At 55.4% G+C, this 11,498-nt stretch overlaps 4 protein-coding genes across 4 annotated transcripts in view; 1 reads left to right on the top strand and 3 right to left on the bottom strand.

The window, feature by feature from the left end:
- Positions 1–139: 139 nt before the first annotated feature.
- Positions 140–2,331, bottom strand: PTSG_08112 (uncharacterized protein). The gene is made up of 7 exons (XM_004991075.1): positions 2,236–2,331; positions 1,795–1,955; positions 1,350–1,506; positions 1,112–1,164; positions 748–832; positions 456–538; positions 140–238 (listed from the first exon to the last, which is right to left on the bottom strand). The coding sequence occupies exons 1-7, from the start codon at positions 2,293–2,295 to the stop codon at positions 187–189; spliced, it is 651 nt and encodes a 216-aa protein (XP_004991132.1). The 5' UTR covers positions 2,296–2,331; the 3' UTR covers positions 140–186.
- A 273-nt stretch (positions 2,332–2,604) lies between these two features.
- PTSG_08111 (uncharacterized protein) lies at positions 2,605–3,036 on the top strand (the record flags this gene model as incomplete). The annotated part of the gene is made up of 1 exon (XM_004991074.1): positions 2,605–3,036. The coding sequence occupies one exon, from the start codon at positions 2,605–2,607 to the stop codon at positions 3,034–3,036; it is 432 nt and encodes a 143-aa protein (XP_004991131.1).
- A 431-nt stretch (positions 3,037–3,467) lies between these two features.
- Positions 3,468–8,667, bottom strand: PTSG_08110 (uncharacterized protein). The gene is made up of 10 exons (XM_004991073.1): positions 8,430–8,667; positions 7,865–8,086; positions 7,528–7,677; positions 6,912–7,112; positions 5,710–5,845; positions 4,980–5,478; positions 4,693–4,772; positions 4,356–4,397; positions 4,041–4,143; positions 3,468–3,689 (listed from the first exon to the last, which is right to left on the bottom strand). The coding sequence occupies exons 1-10, from the start codon at positions 8,478–8,480 to the stop codon at positions 3,647–3,649; spliced, it is 1,527 nt and encodes a 508-aa protein (XP_004991130.1). The 5' UTR covers positions 8,481–8,667; the 3' UTR covers positions 3,468–3,646.
- A 129-nt stretch (positions 8,668–8,796) lies between these two features.
- Positions 8,797–11,498, bottom strand: part of PTSG_08109 (ribosomal protein L7A) — a 2,829-nt gene continuing 127 nt past the window's right edge. Inside the window, exons 1-3 of the mRNA XM_004991072.1 lie at positions 10,956–11,498; positions 9,467–9,526; positions 8,797–9,256 (exon numbers count right to left, since the gene is read on the bottom strand). The exon at positions 10,956–11,498 is cut by the window's right edge and continues 127 nt beyond it. Coding sequence (XP_004991129.1) covers positions 9,011–9,256; positions 9,467–9,526; positions 10,956–11,486 — 837 coding nt within the window. The 5' untranslated portion in view covers positions 11,487–11,498 and the 3' untranslated portion in view covers positions 8,797–9,010. The remainder of the gene's footprint in view (positions 9,257–9,466; positions 9,527–10,955) is intronic.

Below are 11,498 nucleotides of genomic sequence, written 5' to 3'. Positions count from 1 at the left end.
AGGGAATGGTTTACATTTTGGAGCACAAACCACACACACACACATCACCACACTGCCTATCTATTTGAGGACAAAGGATAAGACAAACCGTACATGGTGCCTCCATCTCCCCAAACACCATCACATCACATCACATCACATCACATCACATCACATCACATCACATCAGCACTGATGGTTGGACGATCAATCCACCTCCTCCATGCTCTGCTCCTTCTGTTTCTGTTTGGCCAAATACCTGCACACACAAACACAAACAGAACCGCACGTCCAACTGTTAGCGAGGGTGTCGAGCAATCAACACACAATGCGTCCATGGCCACAGTTACGCCCACAGCTGCACGTTCACGGACGATGTACTCACACGTCCCCATCAATCACAGCCCTGGCGTGCACTCCACCCTACATGGACCTCACCACCATCACCGCCATCACCATCACCATCGCTGCCGTACCCGCGGTTGTCCGGGTTTGAGTAGTACTCGAGATCTGCGCCCCGCGGCCGTGCCTGTGCCTGTGGACGAGACACGCGATGTGGCTGTACATATCCACACACATGCACATGCACACACACACACGAACGCACGCACGCACGCACACACACACACACACACACACGCCAGAAGCATGTGAGTGCTGACAGCGACAATAATGATACATACGTGCAGCAAAGCATTGTGCCATTCCAACACAAACACACATACACTTGTGCACAAACCCGCGATGGGCACAACAGCACCAGCCCACCTTGAGGTGTGCCAGGAGCGTGCGCTGGTTGAAGTAGACGGTTGTGATGGAGCCGCCCGCCTCCTCAATGGCGCCAATGGCCGACCTGCAACCAACCGTCGTGGTGATGACGACACACACGCACGCACACACACACACACATAGACACACACACACACAATGAGTGGAGAAAGGGGAGACAACATGCAGTGTATGACAGCTGCTGGATGCATCCATGGCAAGTGTTCGCATCTCTGTGTGTGTATGTGTGCATGTGCTGGCTGCGGAAGGCGATGACATTGTAGCTCCTCCTTCATTCCACAGGTCTTGTCATCCCCCGCCCTTCGCTCAGGCACTGTCATCTCGCACGATGGTCACCACGCACTTTGATGCCCTGCTGACTTCGATGCTGATTGGATCTGAGAACCTCTCCTTCCCCTGCACGCGCGCAGTGCAGCACGAGCGTGAGCAAACACGCGCAGCGGTAACAGTCAATTTCGTGGCAGCAGTCACAGCTGCAGTAGCCATAGCAGCAACAGTCGCAGGTGTTACAGTGCGGTCACAATCACGCACGTGGGCATGGTGGTGTATGCTTGCGGGTGCAAGCGCACCAATACACGTACCCTGCCAAGGAGCTTCACACCATGCTTCACTTGACGGCCCACAACACCGGCATCCATGAGATGCTTCATGGTGATGGTCTGTGAAGGGTCAAGCCTGCCCGCCTTGAGCACGCGACTGATATCATCTAGGTTCACCGTGTCATACTCCTTGGAATGGCTGCGCAGGCAGCCGAGGCGACGTGACAACAAAGCAAGTACATTGTCATGAAGGTGGTGCGTGAGCAGATGAGGCAAAGCTCGCGAAGCAGGCCCTTCATGGTGTTCACGAGTGCACGCACAAACGAACCCATGAACACTCACATACTCACACACAACTACACACCTACACTCACCTACACTCACACCTACACCGACACACACCGACACACACCGACACACTCTCTCACACACTCACACAAACATCTACACACACTCTCTCACACTCCAACACATCTATGCAACTCACGGGTTGTGAAAGCCGTGCTTGGGCTGGGTTCGGTAGAACGGTGTTTGACCACCCGCAAAGAGGAGACGTGCACGTCCACTCGCGTGCTGGCCAGCACCCTTGTGGCCTTTTCCCGCTGTCTTGCCGCGCCGCGACGACCGCCCGCGGCCAGCACGGATTGCCTGCGATGGATGAATACCCAGTGCGCCAATTACCGCCTCCCGTGTGAGACGCATAAAGGAGAAGCAGAACAAGAACAAGAAGAACAAGAAGCAAGAACAAGAAGAACAAGAAGCAGAACAAGAAGAACAAGAAGAACAAGAAGAACAAGAAGAACAAGAAGAACAAGAACACAGCACAACACACAGCACAGCACAGCACAGCACAGCACAGCACACTATTCTAATGTCCCCTTTGCTACCACACAGCACACACACAACACACACGCACGCACACACACACCTGTTTGGTGGCCCCAGCAGCCTTCTGCAGGTTGTGCAGTCCAAATCGTGCGCCGCTCATGCTGGCTGCTTGTGTGCGAGATGTGGTTGTAGAAACTTAACGAAGAATTCTCACCAACATTCGTCAAAGGCTGTGTTGACTGCTTGCTTTTGCTCTGCCACACTTTCCTCCTTGTTTGTGTTTCCACCACCACCGCCTTTGCTCGCTCTCGATTGGATCAGCAAACTCCCCAGCCGCTACAGCACCCCCGCTTCCTTTCTTGTCCAAGACGCACACACACACACACATACACACGCGTGCCTCTTCATTGCTGTTGCCTCGCACGAACCACCAATTACCCAGAACCACAGCAAACAACAGCGAACAACAATGGGACTGACGCCCGAGGAGAAGGCTGCCGAGGCCGAGCGCAAGAAGCTGGAGAAGGAGCGCAAGAAGGCTGAAAAGGAGGCGAAGAAGGCGGCAAAGAAGGCCGAGAAGGAAGCCAAGAAGCAGGCCAAGAAGGAAGAGAAGCTGCGTCGCAAGAGCAAAGGATCCCAGTCGTCCCCGCCACCAAGCGACAGTGACAGCAGCGGCGATGAAGACCAAGGGGACGAGGTTCGCCCATACGAGAACTTCTCTCCTCGCTTCGGACAGCAGGCCGCCCCGCCTAAGGAAGACAAGCCTGCCACCGCGGGCGGTAATGACGACGATGACGATGGTGATGATGATGATGACGAGGGCCCCTTGCCTGAATCCACAAGCATCTCGGCTTACGAGAACTTTACTCCGGCCGGCCAGCGTGCAAAGCCGCCTTCGTAGGACCACCGCGCTCCTCCCCACATCATCGCGGTTGACTTTGCTTGGCTGTACCTCTGGTCAGTGCCGTGCATGTAGCCATGTGCTGAGTGTGGGTGATGTTATTGTGACAGTCACAGCGTGTTACTTCTCCTTTTGCGTTTGTGTTTGTGTTTGAGTGTCGTACGAGCGCGTGAGCTGGCTATCATGCGAACGGTGTGTGTGTGTGTGTGTGTGTGTGTGTGTGTGTGTGTGTGTGTGTGTGTGTGTGTGTGTGTGTGTGTGTGTGTGTGTGTGTGTGTGTGTGTGTGTGTGTGTGTATGTGTGTGTACCCATGTGCTGATTTGTTACGTTAGTCATTTTGCCAGCCGCAAATTACATGCATGTACAACCCACGCGAGCCAACGGCTACCATTCACACCACAGCTTTGTTATCTTCCACACAAACCAGCGGGTCATGTCATGTCATGTATTCACTTGAACCAAAGCAACAAGTGGAGAGAAGCGAATACGCGCACACACACACACACAGTATGCGCATGCGAGGAAACAAGGTCACGCATAACCAAACATTCAAGCGCATGCACACACAATGATGGCAGCTGGGGATGGCATGGACTGCAACATCTCCTGCTCATCGTCGGGAGCGAGAGCGCTTGCCAGCATGGCGGTCCTCACTGTGTGTGTGTGTGTGTGTGTGTGTGTGTGTGTGTGTGTGTGTGTGTGTGTGTGTGTGTGTGTGTGTGTGTGTGTGTGTGTGTGTGTGTGTGTGTGTGTGTGTGTGTGTGTGTGTGTGTGTGTGTGTGGTGTGTGTGTGTGTGTGTGAGTGTGTGTGTGTGAGTGTGTGTGTGATGTGTGGTAAGTGCGAAATGAATGGAAGTGTTGCATGGCAGGTGTTGTGTGTCGAGCGAGGACAAGAAGAACGAGGACACAGTCAATCTGCACACACCAGCGACCACCGACGAGCACAAGCCACGAACACCACAACCACGATAGCCACCACGCCACAATGATGGCGATGAGTGCACCTGTGCTCGCGTTTGCGTTCCTTGTATCTGTCACCGCGGCCGCTGCGTCGGTCCGAGCGGTCCGCACCGCGCCGCCGATCGTCACCGCGCACCACGCCCCGACCTGTACCCAGCGGTGGAATGCGCAGGTGTTGGTTGGTGCATGGATACGTTGGTGTTGTGGGTGGTGATACGTGATGGTGTGCGTTGTTGGGTGTGATGGCGTGTGATTGTGTGAGAGGAAGTACAGAAAGCGGCTTGCACACGCATTGGAAGCCACATTCCACCAAACAGAGAGAGAGAGAGAGAGAGTGTGTGTGTGTGTGCATCTCCTACCGTCCATGTTGACCATACCCATCCCCGATGAAAAGCCTTGGCCTGTAGATGCAGCAGATGGGGCAACGTGCGCTCGTTGGTGAGTGTCAGGGTCCCGGTGGAAGCAGTACGAACATGCATGTAGCCAAACCAATGAATGCGCGAAAACACACCACATGACCCTGCAGATATACACATGCACATATATACACATACACGTACAAATGCACATGCACATACACATGCACATACACCATACACATACACATACACCATACACATACATACACACATACACATACACATGCACATGCACATGCACGTGCACATACACATGCACACACGTTCATCTGCACACCTGAGAAGTCCATGCCACCTTGCATACCCATGGGCTGCATGGTGTTGTTCCACATGGCCCCGCCTTGCATCCACTGCCCACTGCACACGAGAATAAAAATGGATGAGATGAGGGCGAAATTGCACGAAGCGCGGTTGTAAAAGACATGCCAGCCAAAAACCCCCAAAAGCACCACACAAACACACACACACACACACACACACACACACACACACACACACACACACACACACACACACACACACACACATGCACATCCAACAAAAACAGAAAGACGCTGAGCGTACCCCTGGGGTTGTTGCTGCTGCTGGTGCTGCTGGTGCTGCTGTTGCATGGGCTGCATCTGCATACCCTGCATACCGCCCATCTGCTGTTGCATGGGCTGCATCGTCGGCTGCATGGTCTGCATCGGCTGCTGCTGCATCTGCATGCCGCCGCCCATTTGCGCCATCCCACTCATTTGAGGCATGCCCCCCATTTGAGGCATTTGGCCCATCTGACCCATCTGACCCATTTGGCCCATTTGGCCCATCTGATGGCCCATCTGGCCCATCTGCTGCTGCGGCGGCTGAGGCTGTTGCTGCATCATTGGCGGGCGCATGCGCATCTGCTGCTGTGCGGGCTGCTGTTGGTGGGGGAGGTGCTGTTGCTGCTGCTGGTGTGGGTGCATACCCTGCCGCGGTCCGCGTGGCTGCTGGCCCATCATCCCACCGCCGCCGCCGCCGCCACCCATATGCGGCTGCCCGAGTGGACGCACGCCGGGCGCAGTGGACATCAGCGGGGCACCTGGTGAGAGTACGGGTGATGGTGGTGGTGGTGGTAGTGGGTATCGATGGTGGGTATCGATGGCCGTTAAGGGTGAATGTGGCATGCATTTGCAAATGTTCCATGCACCAAGGATCGCGCACACACGATCAACACCACGCATGACTACAGCTCACAATCACACAAGACTTTGAAACAATGCACACACACACACATGCACATGCACACAAATACACACACATGTACACATACCTGGCATGTTGACTGGCTGAGGGGTGATGCTGAGTGGCGGGGTGGCGACGAGCGGCTTGGAGACGGCGGTGGTCTTGCTGCGGCCCGCGCGACCCGATCCCCCGCCGCCGCCCGATGATGACGACGACGCACCACCCTGCTCGTTGGTTGATGTCGGTCGCGGTCGTAGCGGCGGTGGTGGAGATGGGAGGACGAGGGGACGGTGACAGTGACAGTGGAGATAAAAGCAGTAGCAGCGGCAGCAGCCGTCGTCATCATCATCATCATCGTCGTCGTTGTTGTCGCCGTTGTCGGAGGCGGCGGCGGTAATGGAGAGCAGCAGGACGGCCAGGCAGTTGTCCACACACACGCGCACACACACACACACATATGCAAAGCGAGCAAAACCACACACGCACACACGCACATACAAACGCATGTGCATGTATACATACACAACGTACGCAACATGGGACACGCGTGCACGGTGCACCAGGAAGGAAAAGGCGCAACAATCACCATGAATCAAGACAGAGGTCGATAGGCGCAGCACGTGTGCACGCGCGAAGCAGTGACAGCAGCAGCGGTGGCGGTGGCGGTAACGGCATATGCGTGGTGCATAGGGACAGCACGCAGCGTAGTGCACGAAAAAAGGCAGACGGCAGACAACGCAGAGCAAAGGGGGCGAGGGAAGAAGAGACAATTGGATGAGCGAAACGCAGGCATACGTTGCTTGGAACTGGAAGGGAGAGAGAGCGGGGGAGAGGGGCACCGACGCACGTGAGCATGCTTGAATGCATGCAGGTGTGCAGTGCAGCTGAACCAAAGGTGGTGGTGACTCATGCCGGCGAAACAAAGAAGAGGCGCGGGGATGGGACCACAAACACAAGCACTCCCGCGCAACACGCAGGCAAGCAACCAGCTTCATGGTGCACATTCACACGCACGTGCTGAGTCGCCACACCATGCATACGACAACAGCAACAACAATTACAACAACGATGACAGTTGCCGCGATTGTTGCACATGCACCAGGAGCAGAGAGGTAGGCGGTTGATGCAAACCAAAGACCCACAGCTTCAACATGCGGTGCCAACAAACAGCACCATTGGCAGTGGCACAAAGCGACACGCTTGCACCAACGACCACACCCATGATACCAACGACAGCGACAACAGCGACAACAGCGACCACGACGGAGACAACAGCGGGCGGGGGCGGACCTGTGCAGAGCTTGAGGACGACGGGAACGAGGAAGCCAGCCCGTATTTGGCGGTGAAGGAGGCCATGGAAGTTTTGGGGCAGTGGGTGGCGGCAAAGAACTTTGGGGTGCCAGAGGCATCCACGTCGACGGCTTGCTTCACCAGCTCGCGCTCCAGCACGTGGCAGGAGGCAGAGTTCTTGCACGACACAATGGCAAAGCCCTAACATCAAACCGATGCAGATGTTTCGTGCGTACGTGCGTGCGTGCGTGCGTGCGTGAATTGCGTGTGCGTTGTGAGTGAAGAGTGGGGGGGGGGAGATGGTTCCCTTTGTGTATGATTGGCAACGGTACCAGGAGCCGTTGACACCAACCAAAACACGTTGTGCAAAAATGAGCATCACACACACAAATATGGACAATAAGCAGAAACAAACAAACACACACACACACACTCTCTCTCTCTCTTTCTCTCTCTCTCTCTTTCTCTCGCTAACACACACACACACACAAATATGGACAATAAGACAGATACAAACAAACAAACACACACTCACACACACGTACACACACGAACACGCACATGCATACACACACGTACACACACGCACATTCACGGACGCAGGCAGGGCTCCCACCTTTGATCTGCCGTTGCGCCTGTCCTCGTACACCTCGATGCTCTCCACGTCGTTGACGTTACACCTGCGGCACGCATCGTAAATGTCCTTGTCTGTCGTCCACCAGCACAGGTTGCCCACGTACACAGAGCGTGCGCCTTCCCACTTGAGCTAAGCCACACCCATCACCGGCACCAAGCAGCGCGGTTGTGTGCATGTGAGTGAGCCGAAATGCAATCACCACGACCAAGCACAAGAACACTAGCAAACAAACAACAGCGCAGCTGCGGCTTTGCAAGCAAGCCAAGGACGCTCACGACAACATCACAGCAGGGCCGTACAAGTGAGAAAGCTGTACCTGTGAAATTTTGCCGGTTCGCACCCGCTCGAAGGGGACCACATCGCCGTCGACGTCGCTGTCGTCGCCATTGTCCGCGGCACCAGCACCGTTGCGTTTGCTTCGGCCCGTGTCAGCTGCTGATCCTTCCTCTTTGGAGGACGCCGTCACGGCGGTGGATGGGGCCTGCTCCACATTTGCGTAAATGTCAACCGCCTTGTCTGTGTCGCCAGGATCAGTTCCCTGTGTTGGGCATGTTGCATCGTAGCGTGGTCAGGCAAGAGAAACGAACGAGCCAGGGAACATGTGCACCACGACGGGAGTTTGTGTGAGACAAGTACAAAACACGCACAAGGCAATGCAAGCACTTCACAAACCACACAAGCAAGTAATATACTCACACGCACACACGCACGCACGCACACACACACAAGCTCATGTGCTTGTGCTATTCGAGCAAAACAAAACACAAACCACTTGCTTCCGTCCCCTCAGTGCTCGTGCTTTGAGCTCGCTTCCCTCACTCTCTTACGCATGATCGCGTTCTTCTTCCTTCCCACATCTCGCGTTGAGCAGCTCAACTCACCAGCAGTTCTTCCTCGTCATAGATGTCGAGATCGTCCGACATTTCCGTCATGGTGCTCTTGTTTGTGCTTGTGATGCCCTAGATGCTCGGGTCCGCGACTGTGAGACGCGAGAGTATGAGAGTTAGTGAGAGAAAGAGAGAGTGTGTGCGTGTGTGTGTGTGTGTGAGAGAGAGAGAGAGTGTGTGTGTGTGTGTGTGTGTGGAGTTGTTTTTGTGGTCTGTCGTTCGAGCGGGCTGTGGTGACGATAATTGGTTCAAGATTTCGCCAAATTCTCCACATCGCCGCCAGTCGTGCCACTGTGCGAATGGTGCACCCACAACAAACTCAACCAACCAAACCGCTCAACTATTTCCATCACAGCACCGACGAGGTCGTGTTGTGTGACAACTTCATTTACTCGGTTGTGCTTGCCCCCACACCGCTTTGGGTGGCCGTGTTTTACTGTGATACCAAGGAAAATGGCACAACAACAACAACAACAACACCACCACGCAGCGGAGTGTACACTGGCAAGTAGAAGAGGAGAAAGAGGAGAAAGAGGAGAAAGAGATGCAATAGCCGGCGCGGCGAGTCGCAGGGTTTACATGCGGATGGCAGCGGCAGCGCGCTCCTTCTTGATGGCGGCGGCACGCAGGCGGTGCACCGTCTTGGGGCCGAGCTGCTGGCCACCCCAGCTGCGGCGGATCTCGTCGAAGCGGTTCTTGTAGCCCGTGTTGAGCGTGTCAACGAGCTTGCGGAAAGCCTCCTCGTCCTTGGGGCGGACGTCGGTCAGGGCGACGCACGTGGCCTTCTTGTGGTGCACCAGCTGGCCAAGACGCGACTTGCCCTGTGCGTGCGTGCGTGCGTGCGTGGGGGGGGGGGTTCGGTGGATGAGATGCGAGCAGCAAGCGTGGCGCGTGCACGCGTACGTGCATGCCGGAGTGCGTTGGATCGGCCGTTAACTTGCTCAAGACAAACGTTTCCCCTCCAACAAAGCACACGCAGCGTCGAAACGCCGCCACACCATAACCACCAACAGCATCAACAACAAACAAACCTTGACGATGCAGTATGGCACGTCGAGCTTGCGGCAGAGAGCGGGAAGGAAGACAACCAGCTGTGGCAAACAAGGAGTGAGTCAGACAAACCATAGGGATGAGTGTGGGGTAACACAGTGGTCATCGAAGAAGAAAGCACCACAGCTAGACTTGCTTCCGCATCTCACTCAAGATTGTTGACTCAAGCCAGTAATGGCAAGAGACACATGAGAGAGAAAAGAGTGCGAACGCCAAGAAGAGTGCGTGCTGACAGTGGTGATTGCCATGTGTGCGTATGCACAGCATGAACAATCAACAAACGCTTCGCACACAACGAGAAGGCAAACACATGGCCTTTCTTTGGAAGGAAAAAAACCATGTGCTGCTCTCATTGTGTGCAAGAGCGCTCAGGAAATGCAAATGGTCAACATGTGCTGCTGGGTGTTGGAGGATGGAGGGGACAGCAAAGGGGAAGGCAGCAGGCTGCACAAAGCAACCCACAAAGCGCCATGGCATGGCACCTTCCACTTGCAGCCAACCAACCAACCGATCAATAAACCAGCAAGCACACTCGCAAGTTGCAATCCAAAACGTCTTCTAGCCCCACGGACAAAACCGAAACGAATCCCAGACCACAGGTCAGGCCAGAACCAACAAAGGAGCAGCAACACAAGAGAACTTGTGAACTGTCCAGGTGGAAACATGGCTGGTGACCACAACGTGGACATGAGCGTGGGCCACTGTCTTCATATAAACGGATCATCGAAGCATGACGCTCAATGTGGCGCTGGGGGCAGTGTGGTGCCTGTGGCATCCGCGTTGGGGAAGAGTGCTGAGGAAGTGACTGCAAACCCGCGAGCAGGCGAGCGAGCGAGTACACATCTCCCAGTCACGCCAACACCGGCGAAATGGACACAGACACACGCACATGCGCACCAAGTGCACACAAAGAGCCGCTTCTAACCCCACATGGCTTTCATTCCGAAAAAATCAGAATGTGAGGGTCATGCCACCACGCTGCGCGTGGGGCAAGTTGCCTCAAAAAGCCAGCCATTCATGCACAACGGCAGCCAAGGAGAACCATCGCAGACCATCACACGTGCAACGACAAAGCGTCGCTGACACCGCGCAAGTGGTGCTGGAGGCCATGGCGCTGTGTGATGATGGTCAAACACAACGAGTCGAAGTACACAAGCAAAGGAGCAGGAAAGGTGCACCGACAACAACAATCGCAGCAAGGTGCGTGCGTGCACGGGCATGGTGGCATGGCGGTGGTTGTGGTTGGAACACGCACTGGAGCCCATCAAATAAAAGACAAAGCAGGTGCGCTACCAAAACAAGACCAGACCACATGCAAGGGCAAGCAAGGGACGCCACATCACCAGTGATGCCAACGTTTTCACAGCACCCATCAAAGACATGCAAGAGTGAACCACAAACCACACACAACCACGCACGTCACTCAACAGCCATTGATCTGGGGTGCAGGGTTGGCCGGCGTGTGCTCACCTCAATGGGGTCAACGTCGTGTGCGATGACAACGAGGCGGGCCTTGCGCTGCTCGATGAGAGCGGTGACGTGGTTGAGACCGTACTTGAGGACGACGGGCTTGTCGCCGACGTTGGCGGTGTCCTTGGCGGCCTTCTCCTCGGCGAGCTTGCGCAGACGCTGCTTCTTCTGGGCCTTGTCCTCTGGCTTGTACTTCTGGAGCAGCTTGAAGAGCTGGGTGGCGGTGGCCTTGTCAACCGTCTGGGTGAACTGGTTGATGGAAGGAGGGACCTTGAGGCGCTTGATGAGCACGCGCTCCTGGCGCTGGAGGCGCACGTACTTGGGCCACTTGACAAAGCGGGTGAGGTCGCGCTTTGGCAGGATGTCCTGGCCGATGCTGAAGTCGCGGGGGCGAGCGGGGAACATCTTGTTCTCGATGGCCTTCTTTGCCTTGAGGGCCTGCTCACGCTTCCTGGCCTTCTCTTCGGCCGGGTTGACCTTGACCTTGATCTTGCCGCCCTTCTTGGAGCCCTTACCCTTACCCTTGGCCATGGCTGCTGTTGG

This window comes from Salpingoeca rosetta (genome assembly GCF_000188695.1).
Source record: "Salpingoeca rosetta unplaced genomic scaffold supercont1.21, whole genome shotgun sequence".
NCBI classification, from domain to species: domain Eukaryota; class Choanoflagellata; order Craspedida; family Salpingoecidae; genus Salpingoeca; species Salpingoeca rosetta.
Note: the sequence above shows the minus strand (reverse complement) of the source record. Positions and strands in the feature narration are given on the sequence as shown.

Coding starts and splice junctions, on each gene's coding strand:
- PTSG_08112 (XM_004991075.1), bottom strand. CDS start 2,295: ATGAGCGGCGCACGATTTGGACTGCACAACCTGCAGAAGGCTGCTGGG. Junction 1,956..2,235: donor CTGCTGGGGCCACCAAACAG/GTGTGTGTGTGC, acceptor CATCCATCGCAG/GCAATCCGTGCTGGCCGCGG. Junction 1,507..1,794: donor AAGCACGGCTTTCACAACCC/GTGAGTTGCATA, acceptor CTGCCTGCGCAG/CCATTCCAAGGAGTATGACA.
- PTSG_08110 (XM_004991073.1), bottom strand. CDS start 8,480: ATGACGGAAATGTCGGACGATCTCGACATCTATGACGAGGAAGAACTG. Junction 5,846..6,911: donor CGTCCTCAAGCTCTGCACAG/GTCCGCCCCCGC, acceptor ACCAACGAGCAG/GGTGGTGCGTCGTCGTCATC. Junction 3,690..4,040: donor GAACGCAAACGCGAGCACAG/GTGCACTCATCG, acceptor ACACACACACAG/TGAGGACCGCCATGCTGGCA.